Raw genomic sequence first — 19,785 nt, forward strand, 5'->3', positions numbered from 1 at the left:
ACTAACCGTACCGACGGTTTGAAACGTTAATTGATACGAGCCTAAAGTTTTCGTAAAGCAAGTGATACTTTTGCAAAAGACAACAAATATTTATTAATGGCTTCCATTCAAAGGGAATAAATGTCTCGTCTCGAATAAAAAAAAACGCACATAGCTCTGATAAGCGGAATGTGCGGAAATGTGTGCCGGGGATTATTTGTTACATAATTGTATTGGGAAAATCCGCATTATTCAATATGAGATAACGTAGAAAGGAGCAACTTATTTACCCATCTGAATGGCTACTGTTATTCGTATATCGGCGTGTACACAAATACCCTTAGTAAAACTATAAAGGTATAGATAAAGCAAATCTACGAACGTTCTGCCCAACTATCTGAAGAATTATAGGCAAACTTGAGCTTTTAAACTATAAGAATAACATCCATTTTACTCTAATGTTCTAGTATTTCGATACTCGAAAACGACTCCTCGATCGCGAGTGTGGAAATCATATTTACTTTTAGACGGAGTTACAGGCAATTATTTTTAAATTCCAGCCCTGTATTGCCCTTATCGCTCTTCTTTGTGACCGTGGTAACTTTACAGGCTCCATAGTCGCCCTCCAATCAAAATAAAAACATATTTTTTACATTTGTATAAGCACACACTTCGTTCTCACACCGAAAATATACAGTGAATTACAATTGAGTTCAATTATGACGTCATTTGACTCGATTTCGACCATTTGGATGTCAAATATGTAACTCGGACGGACAAATTGCTACTCGATTCGATTTTGTCATAAATATCTTTGGTTAGGTCACGCTTTTCGATGATCGTCCAGTTTCGATGCAACTCGGCCGAGGAAATTTTAGTTCACAAACGTCTCACCAGTGGCGCTGGATGTACGGAGTATCTCACGGTCGAGCCTCGATTCGGGCGGACGAGTAAATATTGTACTAAGGATACTGAACCTGCAGTGAGTACCGCGGAGGTCGGTTGAACGCGGCGCTAAATAACGCGAACTGTAAACACTATTGATGTTTTAATTGCGCACGCGTCGATGCATGAAGGGAGACTATTTCCGAATGTTTCAGTGGTTAGTGCGGACGGGTAATGTTGAGTTTCACTCCCTCACTTATGGCGCTGAAACGTAGGCGCTTACAAATGGACTGATCCTCAAGTTACTCAACGAGCATTGAAGAGAGTTTGTTGGGAGTTTTCCTGGAGAAAGCTTTTCCTTTTTGTGACAGTTCACATGATTTAGAAGCGTGATGAAAATTAAGCTAAAGTTGCTATACTCAGAAAGTCGCGAAAAGCAGGAGGATCTGTACGGTGTAATTTATAATTCCTTCAATCCTTATACTCCACACCAAACAGATCTTCGGCAATGTACCCTCCACGCACGTTTCGCTCCGACACCGGAGCATCCAACATCTGTACTTAATATCTTAGGTTTGTATATTTGGCACTTCCAGTACTATTGAAAAAAATAGTGTTTGAGCCATCACGGGACGCATGGCAGATGTGATACATTGAAACTGTTTTATACAAGTTATATGCATAAAATAACAGATTACGACAGGAATCAGATTCCGACACGTACTGAAAAGATAAAGCATTACAAATTTGTACCGTAAAATAATGACTGTTTATTACATTTTTATTAAAACAATTTAAAATTTAAAAATATTCTAAAAATTTAAGAATTTATTTGAAATTGTGAAAACTCTATTACGTAAAGTGCATATATTCCATCATTTAGCGGGCGCGCGACGCGTCGACACGGCCTGTATCTCCACGCCAACAATGAGGTTTACCCTCGCCTATCGATGTTTATGATATAGATGTTTCACATCAAGATTTATTTAAGTAGGTGTATTGCTAAGTTTTTTGTTTGCTCTTATTAGACCAGGGCGCGTTTGGAGCCCTCGTAGCTTTAGGTTTAAGTTGGCGAACGAAGTTATCACCATCCCCTTACAATTATGTAAACATATGTGTATGAACGCTTCATAAGTGCCCGTGATAGGCATACCTGAATAAAGAAATTATGAATTTGTAAATTATGAATCAGTACGCTGCAATTGCATCTAGTGGTTTAACACTCACAAAATTGCAGTCAACGGCAACGTTTTTCTATAAACTCCAACTATGCGGTGTGCTTCCAGCTCAACATCTTTCCATTAAGACGTGTTTGTAATTCTCTCAAGTCAATATAATTTTCGGTGCGCTATGTAAACTTTACGCGATTACGACGTGTCGGGGCTTTCAGAGGCTGTCGGAATTTTTTCAGTCACTCTGGCGTTTCTACGCCGCATCATCTGAAATTCATTGCTGGAAATTGAGGAATAGAAACTATTTGCGACACTTCAAATTCAAATTCTTTATTTGGAAAAAATATGGTAGGTACTAAACACTTATATATAGATGTTAACATTTTGTGTTTCACGCATATTTTGTCGTTCACATAGACGTCGAAATTTTCATATCATATCATAGGTGTACAAGTAAAGTAAAGTAAATATAAATTTGATACAACCAAATGCGTACTTCACATCTTATATCGGTGAGTATGTAATATATATTGAGAAAAATCATTATAATATTTATGTACACTAAAAATTCAATGTCTCAATAAAATGAATTATGTAACAGCCATTTCTTCAATCTTTGTTTTGTTTGTATCTTCTCTGTGGTAAAATCTGTTAAATTTGTGTTCGCTGGTTGAAAATCTTAATGTACATTGCATAACAGCTTTTTAAATAGGTAGCGGTCTTTGAAGCTTTATAAAGAATCAATCTTTCTGGAATCAATCTTTGTCAATTGGTCCTTCTGTCCCGCAGCAACGGCCAGTGCGCAGTTTCCGATCATTTCAATCGATAAACACCTGTTTTACGACAGATTTTAGTGCTGCCGTCGCAAGTCGTTAGCTGGCTTTGTAGCGGCCGTTAAACTCGATCACCGTTTATCCACACCTTCCGATCGATTTATTATTTAAACAGATATTCGGCGCAAATAATAACACGAAGATTCGATGTCGTTGAAATTATATATTTCTTGCTTTTTAGATGTTTACCCTGTGTTTGGTGAAAACTTCGCCGATCCTGATGGAATCATATCAAAAATTATAAATTCCCAAATGCCCCTGCCGATAATTGAACACGGGACCTCCTACTCAAATTCTCAGCGCTCACCGTTGCGCCAGGGAGATCGTCAAAAGGGGTCAGGGTCGTCGTTTGGGCGATATATGTCAATGTATAAGGTATGATAAATCAAAGTCAAAGTCGAAGTCAAAAATATCTTTATTCAAGTAGGCCCACAGGTGGCACTTTTGATGCGTACATAAGAATTACACGGTAGTGAGATGATGGCGATAACCACATTCGTAAACTTAAAACTAAAGCTACGAGGGTTCCAAACGCGTCCCGGTCTAAGAAGAAGTCCACAACAAACTTAGCCGGGTGTTTTTTTTTTTTTTTTGTTATCACCATCTCACAATGTCATTTTAAATTATTAGAAGAGCAACCTGGTTAGAGCAATAATTCACACCCAAGCTTTTTTATCGTTTACGTAGTCCTTTAAACTATAATAGGACTTTTCTATAAGCTTACGTTTAATACAAACTTTGAACTTTTTAAGAGACATCTCCAAGATGTCAATTGGTAGTTTATTGTAGAATTGTATGCAATTTCCTTTAAACGAATTATGAATTTTATGTAACCTAGTATATTGCACTGTAAGTTTATTCTTACTTCTAATAATAAAAATAAAATAATAAATAAATAAATATACTACGACAATACAAACACCGCCATCTAGTCCCAAAGTAAGAGTAGCTTGTGTTATGGGTACTAAGATAACTGATGAATATTTTTTATGATGTTGACACAGTATATTCTTCGTTATTTAATTATAGAAATAAAAAAACGTATGTGTATGTTATGTACAAGTGTTAGATGTTATAGGTAACGTGATAAAAATTTAAAATCTTTTCAAAAATGTCATCTTTCGCCTTATTCTACGTCTGTAGAAAAGGTATTTAATACATCTAAAGTTTTATTTTAACGCAATATCAGCTAGTTATTTAGTTAGTTACATAAAGTTTATTTAAATATCACAAATGAATTTCTATATAATTAAAGAAATTGACATAATAAACATAAATAAATTTGAAATAAGTACTATTAGAGTCATTGTCGGACAACCAACATTAAATTTTGAGATATATGTAGATACAATTGAATCAATGAAACCATCGGAATGAGCCCGCAGACTTTGACAATTGGAAGAGTACACTGTCAAACCTTATAGCTAACTTCAGGGTGTCGATTTTTTGTGACGGTGTGCGCGCGCATCGTAATAAATTACTTTCATCATTTTTCCCTAACGCGCCAAAAGAATTATAACTTCAAAAGATTAAAACTTATTTAAATATGACCACCTTGACCATCGTATGGACATACCAAACCAAAAAAACAATGGCAAAATTATTCAAAAATCTCATACAGAATTGAGAAACTCCTTATTGGAAGTCGGTTGAAAAGTTAAACGTAAAGATAGCAGATATACGTTTGTAAAATGAATCATGGATTTAGACGCTGGATGTTGGCAATAATTTGTTATGAAAATATAGGAACGTGTTTTTTATGAAATAATAAGTTTTGGGCAACACGTCACGCGTTCGCTGGCTGTTTGCCAACGGACGGACACGACGTTTAAAATTGTATCAACGTAATGTAAAATAAGATATCTGATGGGTTACTGCTACGGCTTTAAGCATTACTGTTTTAATATTGTTGACGTTGTGTTTCAGAATTATATCTGACCTGATCGATACAAAAGTGACGTTTCAAATGTGCTTATATTAGGCCTACTTGAAATAAATGAATTTAGAATTTTTTAATTTTGATAAACTCAAAGTCAAATATTTGTTTATTCGAATAGGCACATTGACTTTTTTATTGCGTAAATAACATGTAATATATGTGAATTGATGGAAGATAAAAGTAAGTTGTGGGTTCTGAACGCGCGCGGCTAAAAGAAGCCCACAACAATCTTAGCTGTTTTTTTTTTATTATCACTATCTCTCATTGTCATTTGTCAAAACTATTTAAGAAGCAACCTTGTTAGACCTACTCGTATCAATAGACGTATTAATACTAATATATAATAGGAGTTTTCTATAAGCTTACGTTTTATAAAAACTTTTAAGAGACGTTTTGCCTCATCTGGTGACAGAAGGACTGGCTCATATTTTGCGCAAAGAATCAGCCTGGCTGTTCAGCGGGGAAATGCGACCAGCACGCGGGCATGACCTTAATTAGTCCAATTTTCTTGAAACATTATAAATAAAAGTATAGATAATAAAACAAAATAGGTCTAGCATGAGGCTCCGATTTTTGGAGATGAGTTAACGAAATTATAGTTAAAGCGGGCGATTTGACGCGGTGGGTTAATGTTAATATGACTCATCGAATGTCTGTAATAGTGCATTATATTCGCTTTTAAAAAAAAAGTACCAACGCTTCGTAGAAAACACTCAATGTTTTAAAAGATGTAAATCGTTCGCAAGTTCAAAGACAGCCCATTAACAGTTTTATTTATCGAGGCGAGTTCAGATCCATTCTTTATTTATAGCGGCCTGGAACCGCTCAGCTGTCACTTGGCGCACTAGATGGATAGTGGTTAAAAAGAGATGAGATTAACTAGCTGTTTAGCCATATTCTCTATTGCATAATATAAAACAAAGTGGCTCTCGCTGTTTGTACGCTCTTGAACTATGCAATGGATTTTAATGCACTTTTCTAACGGAAGTAACGCTAAGGTCAGACGTCTGTGTAGTTTCTGCTATTTAAAAATAATAATTTGGATTGGTCGTAAGTATATGTCATATACTCCACGCTTCTTGACTTATACGCCAGATTGCTACATGCTATAATATTCAATGACAAGGTTATATTGACATGTGCTGATCAAACCTTCAATTTTCTACTCTCAATAATAAAACAAATACTCAACTCAATAAATAAAAACTATTTAACGTATGAAAATATTTATAAAATGTGAAAGTGATATTAATGAATTTTAAATAGAACAAAAAATGAAATAGTGAATATTAAATGAAATGGCGGAGTCCCCGGAACATTTTACTCTTTCATCAATAATAATAAAAATTTACTTCAATCGTGCGTAAAGGTTACACGCACACACTTTTTTATGGTTATAGCGCTTGACTGTAATCACACCTGATGGTAAGTAATGATGCAGCCTAAGGTGTAACCAGATTGGGACATTATTGTCAATATTAATTATTGTCATTCAGGAAGTCGTTTATTTTATAATAAGCTTTCTCCAGCAAGTAATGTTTTAAGGATTTTGTAAATAAGTCTATTCTTTTTTTTCTTTTATATGTTTCGGAATTTTGTTGCAAATTTTTGTGCGTTTGTTGCTTAGATTGCGGTAGGACCTTATTGTGTTTGCGCATGCGCCGCAATGTATCCTGCCGGGTCATTTCTTGGACTTTTTTTTAATAATTCGGGATGTTTTTTTACAAATTTGCATGTTAATATTCATTAGTCATCTCAGTACCCATAACACTGGCGATATCTGTATTGTCGTAGTATATTTATTAATTTATATTATACAACACACACACATATTTAGCGGAACACAAAAAAAGGGTTCATATCAGTATCATATAAGGTTGCTGGCTGGTTTATACGTTATTTAATTTAAAAATACTTAATACTGAAATACTGTTTTTTGTTAGTCTTTTTTAATCGCTTATCTTTCTGGAGTTGAGGACTGAATTATGCCTGACTAAGCCCCAACGAAGATCTGGTATCTCCGTTGGGAATCGAAATGCGAAGAAATGCTCAAACCTACAGAGTGATATCCAGAGATCTTCGTCGACCAGTTTCAACGATCCATCGCAGTATCCGACGGTTCATAGAGACCGGTACTTAAAAATTCAAAATTCATTTATTTCAAGTAGGCCTAATATAAGCACTTTTGAAAAAGTCTGTCTGTTTGTAGAGATTCTACCACCGGTTCGGAAGGTAGATTCTACCGAGAAGAAGCCGGCAAGAAACTCAGCAGTTGCTCTTTTCCAACATCAACAATTTACATTTTGCATTTTAACATTCATTTCTCTATCTTGTGAGAGCTGAAAGCGGAGCCGGATGCTTCCAAGCAACCTTGTCATTACATCACAACTTATGTGAGAAGAGCAGGTCAAGGCAGAAAAAGACTCACTTCGAGTAGGGATGATCGTTTCATTCGGCTTCGTGTACGTAGGTGCCCCCGTTTGACGGCCGTCCAAGCCTGACATGAGTTAGAAGCAGTGCGGGGTGTAACCGTAAGTGAGCGAACTAGTTTGGGTTCATTTGTGTTCGCCAAGGCTCCAAGACTCGAGGTAAACCATCGTAGAAACAGGTTAACTTTTGCTCAGGAACATCGACTTTGGAACGCGGACCAATGGAGTAAGGTATTGTTTAGTAATGAGTGCAGAATTCTCTTAAATCAAATTGACGGCGGGCAAAGAATATACAGACGCAAAGGAGAACGATACATTCAGACAAATTTTGAAAGTACAGTTGTATACGGTGCTGGATCAATAATGGTTTGGGCGGGCATTTGTTTGGGAGCTCGCAAAGACTTGGTAGTGATTGACAGAGGGAGTCTGACTACAGACCACTATAACAGAGAAGTTTGAGAAGAAAATGTCGTACCGTTTGCCCCATATATCGGTAACGATTTTGTTTTTATGCTCGGCCAACTCAAGCTTATTTTAATGATATGAATATCACTGTTATGGAGTGGCCGGCGAGATCAACGGATATGGACCCAATAGAGCACATTTGGGACTTGCTGAAAAGAAAAGTTAAGTCTAGAATTCCAGCTCCTGCCAACGTGGGTGAACTGCGAATCGCCGTAGTTGAGGAATGGCGGAGACTATCCCAGGAGACCATAGATATCATAATTCTCAGTATGCCTAGACGGATAGAAACTTTAATAAGAGCACGTGAAGGAAATACGCGATATTGATCAGCATTTTTCTAATTTAATTAATTGTTATTTTAATTTTAATTTTCACTTTTCCCGGTTAAATGAAAAGTTCCATAATGTAACATTTTTCACAAATAGCCTTTACTCGCAAAATCTGTTCTTAATGTGATCTCATTTTAAGTAAAACACATAAAACTTTAAATAGCAAAAGAAGTGTAGTAAGTAGATTTTAAAATAAAACCATATTTATATAATTATAGACCTTTTTTTTGGTGTTCCGCTAAATAGTTCCGGTGTGTATAGTTGTAACCTGCACATTTTTATGGAATGGTTGAGAAATGAGAAACAAAATAAAGAATACATTGCATATAAGTTTAATTTTACAATACTTGTGGATACTTATACAATATTTTTTGTCTGCTATGTGACTGATGCAAAAAATAGATGAAAACAATCCTTGATGCGGATGTTATATCATGCTAAAATTTTAGCTCGTTCGGTGAAGAACTTTTGATTTTTTGAAGCTTACACAAACCAACATAACATTTTTATATATATTATTTATTTATTATTTATTTATTTATTTATATTCTTATTCTAACACTATCATTACAGAATACTTAAACCTAATGCGATAGTGTTGATTTTTTTTTTTTTTTACATAATCTTAACATTATAATATTTAATTACCTATTCGGGTAACAAATATAATAACCCACATTGCGATCCTCGTGAATTCACTCAGAGCGCAACAATACAAATCACATTGCTCTGATATAGATTTATCTAAGCTATATTTCTCGGGATCGGGATGTCTAAAATGGCCGGTGTACCGGTCGAGAAATTTAATCTATTTTGTGGTAAGTTTTATGTCGCGCGGATTTAGAATTTTATTGATATCATTAAATGTTTATTGCTTTCTAACGGATACTCATTAATCTGTATCAGATGTGAGATCCTTAATAAACATTCTCGTTTCGAATCCCGACCAGTGTGGTCGAAATAATATTTGTCTGATGGGAGGTTTCGGCCGTAGCTAGTTACGCAAAGCGATTTAGCGTTCCGCTACGACGTCGCGTGGAAACAATTTAACGAACAAGGCAATGAACAAATAAATAACGCCGCATCTAAGAAGACTCCTAGGCATATCAATAGTTATCACCTAATAGTTGGTGTAACGTTCTATACCGTATAAATCTTGAGTTAGACTCACTTAAATAAAACACAGTGCACATATTTAGAAGTTATTTATTTACTTTGTACTTCGAGATTTATTTTAGGTATCTACTAGGTAAACATTTTCATACTAATACTTTACTTTCGATTTATTTAAAGCAGGTATATTTATAATTTATCATAGTACCTGCCGACTTAATAGGTTTGAATAGTTTTATAAAGTTTAATTATCGTGCCTAAACTTTAACCGTTATTATTATTTGGTCACAATGGTTAAGCACCATTCTGACCAAATAATAATAACGGTTAAAGTTTAGCAGCTACTAGCAACTAGGTTCAATGTAAATGTGTTAATACTCATCTCCAATCTCGTTTGCAACTTGTGGTTTGTAAGAAAGTACGTTTCAACGACTCCCGTCAATAAAACTGTTTACTTTCCTTTATAGACAATTATTTCTTCCCATAATAAGGTGTAAGAGTACAAAATCACCTTTTAACCTTCTACCAACTGTCCTTTTAAGTTCACATTCCCCTTTTTTCCCCCTTATTCTTCCCACTGACATTGACATTCCTCCTACGAAGACCTACAGTCTTCGTTCAGGAATCGGGAATACTCAACAAATGTGGTCGTATCGATATAATTTCCATGATCCTAACTGATTATTAGTTCTTTTTATTACAATTTGTTTGTTTGGATACTTTATTTATTTATTTTTATTCCAAATGTTAGACCATATTATATTAGTAGACATCGTCTGAATAGTTAGGTATTCGATTTAGGCGATATATAAGATTGAAAAAGTCAATAGCCAGAGCTAAAGTTTTGCACGCAAATTTGAGCTTTAATGTAATACAAATAAGATTCATTTTACTCTGTGGTTGAAGTATTCCCATACTCGGAATCGACTCCTCGATTGCGAGCCAGCATTAAACATCACTCTACGCCAGGAGCTGATCAAAAAGAAAAACAATCTGAAAGAACTCTAAGCGGACCTATATCATAGCAAGGGCGGGCGATGCGGCGCGGTGGGTCTGGTATCCTATAGCATAGGTTTCGCAAACAATGACTAGTTGTAAGCGGACAAAGTTAGGACTTTGGACTAGTGTTATAAGATTGGTTAAGCAAGGGTTAAACTGGTGAATATTATTGTAAAAACCCGCTAACTTGCATTGTAACGGTGTGGTGGGCTGAGCTGAACTGAGCTGTTAACTCTCTTTTTTATTTATACTCTTTATTTGCACACAAAACAAAACAAAAGAATTAAAAATTAAACCACCGACAGAAGCATTATATAAAAGGCGGCCTTATCGCTTATTAGCGATCTCTGCTAGGCAAACTTAAGATAAGGAAAACAAGAGGATAACAGACTGCAGGATTTGCATGATAAAAAAAAATACGAATACTTGAACTAGATTACACAAAAATAATAAATTGTATAATAAATATTAAAAAAAATAATAAACTAATATATTATCATAAATAAGTACTACGAAGCGTAGCTTGTGTTATGGGTACTAAGACGACTGAATTTTTATGAATATACTACACATAAATACTTGTAACATACAGATAAACACACTGAAAAACAATCATGTACACACACAAACTTTTTCCAGTTGTGGGAACCGAACCCACAGCCTTGGACTCTGGGAAAGCTGGATCGCTGCCCACTGCGCCAGTCGGCCTTAAATGATATAACAAGCCGTCTTTAATGGAAACTATAGTGATTTTTGACAGCTTTTATATCAGCATTGGTAGATTAAAGGGTGAAAGATTAATGTGTTGCAGCTGAAGCAGGAAAGTTAAAAAAAACCACAGATTTTATTACGCCTATATTTCATAAATACAACATTATTTATAAAGATGGAATCGTTGCCATTTTATTTTAATCTGTTCCATTTTATGCACAAGATTTTTTAACATACAGCCAATAATATGGCAACACTGACATTAGAATGGCGACATTATATCGATGGTAGCAACTATTAGCTTACAAACTAAACTTCAAACTTCCTGCTTTCTATTTCTTGCTGGAAACCATTTCTTCGAGGGCTTTTATTTCAGCTGGAATAAATAAAGACTTGCATTTAATATATTATTTTTTAATTTGTTTATTGTTATTAGGTACACAAAACAGGTAATAACTAAAAGTAGATCTAAATATAAGTAATAACAAGTTTTGTTCTAAGCAACAACCCAAAGTATGTGTACACAAATTGGAATAAAAATAAACAGAAAGTAAAGATAAAATTAAAGTTGAAACAAAAAAGAAACACTTAAAAAATTATATATATAATATATGATTTCCCTAAAGATTATGTGGAATAGTGCTTCATAATTTATTTGAATTTTGGCTAGGAATTCTTAATAACTAGTTTTTCTTATAATTGTAATAATTGACGGGTCAAGTTTATGGATGGATTACCTGATGTTATGGGGAAAGCAATCTGCTATACAGATACAGAGAGATATAACAGAGCAAATCTTCGCAGGGCATGCAAGGAATACGTACTGCAACGTACCATCCTGTGTTTATCAACCCGAGACTTAGGTCTTAGAGTTAGGCAGAAACAAGATTCAAAATAATTTCTTTATTCATGTAGGCCTATCATCACAGGCACTTATGAAGCGTTCATACATACATGTTTAATTGTAATTAACGGGATGGTGATAACTTCGTTCGCCAACTTAAACCTAAAGCTACATGGATTCCAAACGCGCCCTGGTCTAAGAAGAGCCCACAACAAACTTAGCCGGGTAATTTTTTTTTTGTTATCACCATCTCACAGTAAATGTATGTAGCTATGAAGCTAGAGCAATTCACACCCAAGCTTTTTTATCGTTTAAGTAATCCCTAATATTATAATAGGATTTTTCTGTAAGCTTACGTTTTATATAAACTTTGAACTTATTGAGAGACATCTCAAAGATTTCATTCGGTAATTTGTTATAAAATAATATACAATTGAAATTGCAATTTTATGTAGCCCAGTAAACTGCACAACGAGTTTATTTTTGCTCCTAATATTAATATTGTTACAGTCCATTTTCTTTTTAAAATTTTGTTATATTTTTATGGACATAAATTAAATTTTCATATATGTACTGACTATGCACCGTCATTATTTTAACTTCAAGCATGACGTTAGTACCTCCCCGAACAAACTCTCAACCGTCACAAGAAGCTCTAGAACTACTCATCATCATATCAACCAATAGACGTCCACTGCTGGACATAGGTCTTTTGTAGGGAGTTCCAAATTCCACGGTTTTATGCCGCTTGGATCCAGCGGCTACCTGCAATGCGCTAGTGTCGTCCGGCCACCTCGTCGGGGGTCGACCAACGCTACGTTTACCAGTGCGGTGCTGCCATTCCAGCACCTTGGGACCCCAACGTCCATCCCTCCTCCGAACTATATAGTACTAACTACTTCTTATTTTAATGACATGTACAGATGTATATAGAATCCCAACTCATTCCTTGTATTTCATCATATCAACATTTGCATACTTACTGTAGCTTCACAATATATTTATAATAATATAGTATTTGTAAGACAACATATTAGTCTTTATAAACAAAAAGTGGATATAAACAGTCGACTTACAAGAAATGGTCATAAATTAGTGACATCTGCATATCGTCTGCGAAAGGTGCAGAAGTCATTTGTGGGATTGAGTATACGCTTTTATAATATTATTTCTTAGGTGACTTTGGACCTACCAATGCATAAGTTTACAGAATATGTTAAAAACACATTTATTACAGCGAGGTTACTATACAATTGATGAATTTCTTAAAGACAAGGTTGCTTGGAAGCATCCGACTCCGCTTTCATCTCTCACAAGATAAAAAATGAATGTTAAAATGTTAAATGTAAATTGTTGATTGTGGAAAAGAGCAGCTGCTGAGTTTCTTGCGGCTTCGACTCGGTAGAATCTGCCTTCCGAACCGGTGGTAGAGTCACTACACACAGACAGACTTGACGTTTCAAAAGTGCTTATATTAGGCCTACTTGATATAATTGCATATGGAATTTTGCACGGGTCTCCACACACCATTGAGAACATTATTTAAAACTCTCAGGCATGCAAGTTTCCTTCACTGTTGAAGCAAGTGATTTTTAGTTACTTGCAACGCACATAACTTAGAAAAGTTAGAGGTGCGTGCTGGGATTCGAACTTGCCAGTCAGAAGTGAAGTCGAGCTTTTAACCACTGCACTATCACCGCTTCTTCCTTTATTTTATTCTGCATATCATTGTTGGGGTAAATTGTATTGTTAAATTACCTTAACAATGATGTTTTAATATCATCCTTACTAAAAAGATGTGTCAGTGGGTTCATTTGGCCTTCCTTTACACCCTAAGCAACCAATATCAAGTTACAAGTTGGTGTAATGTATCGTACCAGCAGCAGCAATCTCCTTCTCTTTCCTCAGCTTCTCGTCCCTGATGACCTTCTCCTTCGCCTCAATCTCACGCAGCTTGGTCTCCTTCTTGGAGAGGCGGTTCTGGTGGAAGGCTCCGTACAGGATGCCCGCTGTCAGGAATGACCAGCGACCAAACTGGAAATGATATAATGTACTTAATGAACATACATATATGTATATATATTATTATTTTTTACTATTGTTATCCTGCGATCAGTCTTTGACTATTGAGCAGATGTGTTCATAGATATTTGAATTATTTTATGAAAATTTCCCATTGGAAAATGTCATATTGAGGAAAGACTGGTTTAGCATTTATATAGGTCTAGAATTTTATTTCTCTTTAGCCGGCTGAGACAATCTGGTACGGTGAGTTGAACTTTTGACGGCCGATTGGCGCAGTTTGCGCAGTTTGTTACCCTGCTTTCTGAGGCCGTCGGTTGTATTCCCACAACTGGAAAATGTTTGTGTGATGAGCATGAATGTTTTTTAGTGTCTGGGTGTTTATATGTATTATAAGTATTTATGTATTATATTTATAAAAATATTCAAAAGCTATCTTAGTACCCATAACACAAGCTACTCTTACTTTGGGGCTAGATGGCGATGTGTGTATTGTCGTAGTATATTTATTTATTTATAAAAAAAAACAAAAAAAAAAAAAACTGCCCGCTGGTTGGCATGGTGCCTACGTGGTATTTGGTATTTACTACTACACTGTTGCAGTTTTTCTTTTACGTTCCTCAGCCTCAGATGCCCATGGATCTTATTGTTCTTGATAATGTTATAAATGTCAATGTAAGTTTGTTTGTTACGCTTCCACGTGAAAACTACTCAACCGATCCTCATGAAACTTTGTACACATATTCTTGGAAGTGTTAGAAGTAATATATATATAGGATACTTTTTATCTCGACATTAAGCTCGGTTCCTTTGGGAGAGGGGACGAAAGTGTTTGTCGATTTTACACCATAACTCTGACATATAACAAATTTAAATAATTATTTTTGTACTATACGGGTTATAATATGTGTTTAATTTTGGCCAAACTTTGTGACATCTGATGAATGTCGTTGGAAACAGAAATCCTCAGCGGACAGCAGCAAACCCCTCATTTAAGCTTATTTACTAAATAACTTTAATTTTTTTTAGAACTACAACTAAATTGAATGCCACATGAAAAAACAAAATCAAACGCAGACGAAGTCGCGAGCAAAAGCTAGTAAAGAATATAGTCAGTATTTTGCACTTAGGTTTAAATTATTCTCTCTCTGGTAAACTTTTTGATGGCGCTACTATGAGATAAAAATAAAAAAAATCCAGAAGCCTTTCAACCAAAGTGATATCTTTAAAAACACAAATAAAACTCAGGAGTTTGTAATAACAACTTTTGTGATTGTGACTCAGAGTCAAGTACAACGACGCGCTCCGCGTTTTGTTAAAAAAGGCGAGGTGTAATACCTCGCCTTTTTGCGTGGGGCATGTTTGCTGAATCCGGAGTCCCCGGCTGTGCTTCGTAAAAGAATTGCGAGTTTGGGGGAAACCATCGAAAATTCTAATAAAAAGCTCCGGCTCCGACAACGTATTTTTTAAACATTGGCTAAAAGTGCACCAGATTTTAAACATGAAATAATATAAAATAGTTGAATTTTTATTGTAATTTAATTTATTCTGATATTAATTTTAGATTTTTTAATTAATTATTGTTTTTTTTTTATTTATTTTTTAAATTTGAGTGTCTTATATAGTTATTTTATGTTAATCTCTCAATTTTGCATATGGGTCCCCCCAACCAGAAATAAAATGATTCTATTTTATTTTTATAACAATATGTAATAGATATGTAGCTCGAGTTAAACTGACTTTGTCTTACAATATTTCAACATACCCACTTAATTCACTTTCTTAGACAAAAAAGTAACTACTCTATATTTAATATTTTTTAAATGTTTATCCTTAACCAAATGCAACACAAACAAAAAACAGATTTATAATCTTTATTCTTTTATTTTTGGAATATTGCCATGTGCATGTGCAATCAGCTCTCAAAATCAACTTATTGCGCTAACTTTAAAAATTATGATATTATAATTTTTAAACTCAGTGCAATATGTTGACTTTGGGAGTACCTATCTATGTTACAGTAGTCTGTTTGAAGAGCTAGTACAGGCAGGCGATAAAAATGATATCCCCTGATGGGATAAAACTTACAAAGCACCACCTTCTAAAGCATGGGAACATGGAATAGGAGAAGTTTATCCCCATTTATTATTGCTCATATATTATTCGCATAGTATAAATATACTATGACAATACACACATCACCATCTAGCCCCAAAGTAAGCATTGCATGTTTTATACTAAGATGACTGATGATAAACACCCAGAAACTAAAAAACATTCATGTTTCAAACATTCAAACATTTTCCAGTTGTGGGAATCGAACCCACAGCCTGGGACTTGGAAAGCAGCGTTGCTGCCCACTGCGCCAATCGGCTGTCTTATTATTAATTTCTATGCTCTGAGAGTTGATACAGCTGTAGGAGCAGATAAATTTGTATCCGTTCCACAGGGACATAATTATCTCCTGCCCATAACAGCCATGGTGGGGTCAACTTATAAACAGATATATTAATTAAAGCATTTCATATTACTTTATAATCAATTAAAATTTTTAATAAAAATATTCCACACTAGTTACAGATGTGTTTTGCGGGAAAAAAAACATTACATATATTTCGCGTGGTGTAGATATCAAATAGAGGATACAGACATACAACCAAAAACACCTTATCGTTCTTAGGCAATCGGGTAAAAATATCTTTAAATTACCGGCGATCGAAAGTGTGAATATATCTATAGCAGTGAAATTATAAGAATGAAATCGAGATATTTGAAAAAGGAACATTCGTTCTAAAATACTGTTACATAATAATTCATAGTTGGTAAAATAAAACAAACAAAACTTACCTTAATCAAAGGAGAGATTTTTACAGGAGGACCGTATGGAAGATTAGACATGTTGATTAATTTTCAGGGATACTTTAAATCCAAATAGGATTTTTCACAAAACCCTTAAATAATTCCGTAGCACAGAGGTTATATTATAATGCTACCAGTATAAAAAATACACATTTTTTATATTCTGACCACCGTAATGTAAAATGTTCAAAAAAACTAAAATAATTAATAAACTCTATTTTTATTAATTATAACTTAATAGGTACATTAAGGTTAATTATTAATTATAATATGAACAAAACTACACGTAAATGATTATTATGTCATTAAAAAAATTATTTAAACAATACCAATCTATCAAAACTTAAAAATCATGTTTTTTAATATAGTCTGAAATTATTTTCAATTTATTATCAAATAATCAACATAATTTTTTAATTTAAAAAAATCACCGTATTTTAATCTTTTCATAAACAGTATGCGTAAAATGAATTGTTAAGGATTTTCTTAATTTTTATGTATGGCAACACTTAAACCAACGATTGAATTGACAGCTATGTGACAGCTTGAATGAAAACGTCAAGAATCATGACGTCACTCAGCCATTTTCATTCGAGTCATTCATCAATTTGATTGATAATTTCGCGATTTTTCAATCAATCAGTCGCAAATATGGCGCTAATGGTGTCGTTTGTGTCCGTGGCCGTTTCGATATTATACACGCCGTTCCTACTTCTAATCCTGTGTGTGATATTTCTCGCTTCCATCGGCAAGTCATTGGGAGTTCGGAGACTGTATGTTAATATTTTGCTGAAACTTTTCGAGGTATGTATTTATTATATTTTTATAATTGCGGCTCTCTAAACCCGCATTTTTAAATGCATATGACTAGTAAAACAACTTTAATAGTTTTGTTTTTAATCGGCTGTTAGGCTATGGGCGAATAATTAAATATTACCAATAATAGTTCACTGTTTACACACATCTTCGAATCGTCGTAGTTCATCGGTCATCATAATACTTTAAACCAAGGCTTTTTTGTAAGCGAGCGTCTATCAATATTGATACATCGAAATTTACGCACAATAAATTACGTACAATATTTGAACATCTAATGCACGTTTGTATGACATCACATGCGTTAAAAACATGATAATTAGAAACACAATGGTGGTATAACCTATACAGGGGTCGATTAACGGCTAAGCCGGCAAACTATACGTCTATATCCACAAAAATATTGTCAGTTTACATCTGCTTATTACAATTAATTTACTATTCAATTATAAAATACCTAAAGTGTTATCATTCATTTAGTCCTAGTCATATTGAATAAAAAAATGTAACATATTGTCAGTTATGTTATAAGTAGTTTATAGAAGTCATTCTTTATTTTATTATACAGTATTAATTATCTAAACTTATAATGTTTTCAAATTATGGGTATTTTATTCAATAAGCTCAAGGTTTTTTTTAACATAAGCTTATTCAATAAATCCTGATATATCAAAAAAGATAACATAACCGATAAAATATCTTGGAAATTATTTGTTTTAATTATGTTGCAATATATTATATGTGACGTTATGATGTGATAACTTTAACTTTCCTGACTTTTTATAATTTTTTTTAATGTCAGACATCAAATGATACAGTATCTCTGTTGTCTTATCAACCACAATTTGTCTATAGCTTGCAGTATTATCATTCAGAGATTGACTGTAATCTTTCTAACTGTAGATGTTGTTAATACCATGTGAACGTTTTATTTTATAATCCAATAATTGTGCTGTGCAGGCTTGACAAAAGGCCATTAACTCAAAGAAGAAGAAGTAGTGATAATCTTCATTTTTTCTCTCTTTTCTAAGCTGCAACTTACCATCTATTTATTATTTAAAAACAATAAGCTATTAGTCTGTCCAAGATAGCTTCTAAGTATGACATACTGCGGCAAATGGTCCATTGAATTTTCATTCATTTAATGTGCTAAAAGTCAGTGCACAATTCTGTATAGTCAATAAATGAATCAAAGCCTTTTTCAGTAGTTTTGGCTTCTTCTACTGAATAATACTGTATATTGCTGTCAAAAAAATGTTTATAGTTAATCATTGAACTCCTTTACTCATATTACGATTATAACTGACAGGTATATTACAGCTAATAGACCAGACATAGTGCTAGTCGATTGATCAGTGCACCATGCAATAATTGTTGACCACATGACGAAAATCTGGTGAAAGCTGAAAAGGAAAAAGGATCTAAATACTTGCACCTTGCTCACGAAATTACCGCCATGTGGAATGTTGAGTCGACAGTTGTTGTTCCGATCGTCGTTTCAGTCAATGGTCTTCTTGCGAAAATCTTCGACCAAAATCTTAAGAAGCTTTCACTTGGTTGTTGGATCAAGGTTCGGATACAGAAGGCAGTAGTCCATGGAATGGCGCGTATTGTGAGGAGGTTCCTCACTCTGGAGCTCTGACCGCCGGTTGCTTGGGCATTCAAAAGCCCCGCAAGCGAAGGGTGTTTTTTTTTCTTATAAATTAAAAAAAAAAAATTGTTACAAAAAAAATTTAATTCAATAAATGATAAAATAAAAATAGCTTTATTGTTCCTTACAATGGACATACAATTTTAATTGGATTCTAAATACAATAAACAGTAGTAATTTTACTTAACACCATGCTTGATTCAATATTTGTACAATAATTGTAACAAATATTTATTAGGTAAAAGCCTCCTCCATGAGTACTGAGTAGCCAGGACTTTCTGTCCATAGCTTCTCTGAACATAAAAGATTACAGTAAAGAAACTAATAATAAATTTTTCAGCTTTAAGAAAAATAAAATGCAACATTTTCCAAATTTCTAAATGTATAATCAGTTAGTTATTAGTATTTGTATGTCTTCGATCAAAATGTCTTATTCAGTTATACCCAAAAAGATACGGACTAATCGAGAAACTTTTCCTTTTTTTAGTCCGATAAAACATAAAAGATGATTCATTTATTTTTAGTGTGTTAAGTGTTACATTATGTGACACCTGTAAAAATAGGTAAGCAACAACAAACTTGTTTTATCATTTAATTTATCTCTTGTGATTACAAGAGTTATTTTATTATCAGTTGAAAATAATACCCCGGTCTAAAATTAATTCTTGATATAGGATGTTGTTGATTTAGTTCTTGATATAGATATGAAATAAATAATAAATAAAAAATGAACTACGAC

At 34.0% G+C, this 19,785-nt stretch overlaps 2 protein-coding genes across 4 annotated transcripts in view; one reads left to right on the plus strand and one right to left on the minus strand.

Annotated features, from left to right (window-relative positions):
- Positions 1–10,978: 10,978 nt before the first annotated feature.
- Positions 10,979–16,719, minus strand: LOC120635265 (ATP synthase subunit e, mitochondrial). The gene is made up of 3 exons (XM_039906227.1): positions 16,568–16,719; positions 13,576–13,732; positions 10,979–11,230 (listed from the first exon to the last, which is right to left on the minus strand). The coding sequence occupies exons 1-3, from the start codon at positions 16,616–16,618 to the stop codon at positions 11,187–11,189; spliced, it is 252 nt and encodes an 83-aa protein (XP_039762161.1). The 5' UTR covers positions 16,619–16,719; the 3' UTR covers positions 10,979–11,186.
- Positions 16,720–17,185: 466 nt separating this feature from the next.
- LOC120635223 (glycerol-3-phosphate acyltransferase 3) overlaps positions 17,186–19,785 on the plus strand; it is a 35,479-nt gene continuing 32,879 nt past the window's right edge. For 2 of the 3 annotated variants that reach the window (XM_039906170.1, XM_039906171.1), the window contains exon 1: positions 17,188–17,383. In XM_039906170.1, the coding sequence (XP_039762104.1) occupies positions 17,231–17,383 (153 nt within the window). In that variant the 5' untranslated portion in view covers positions 17,188–17,230. Of the gene's footprint in view, positions 17,384–19,785 lie in introns of all 3 variants that reach the window. The other variant, XM_039906169.1, reaches the window with a different exon arrangement.

Source organism: Pararge aegeria, chromosome 26 (genome assembly GCF_905163445.1).
Source record: "Pararge aegeria chromosome 26, ilParAegt1.1, whole genome shotgun sequence".
In the NCBI taxonomy this organism is placed as follows: Eukaryota; Metazoa; Arthropoda; class Insecta; order Lepidoptera; family Nymphalidae; genus Pararge; species Pararge aegeria.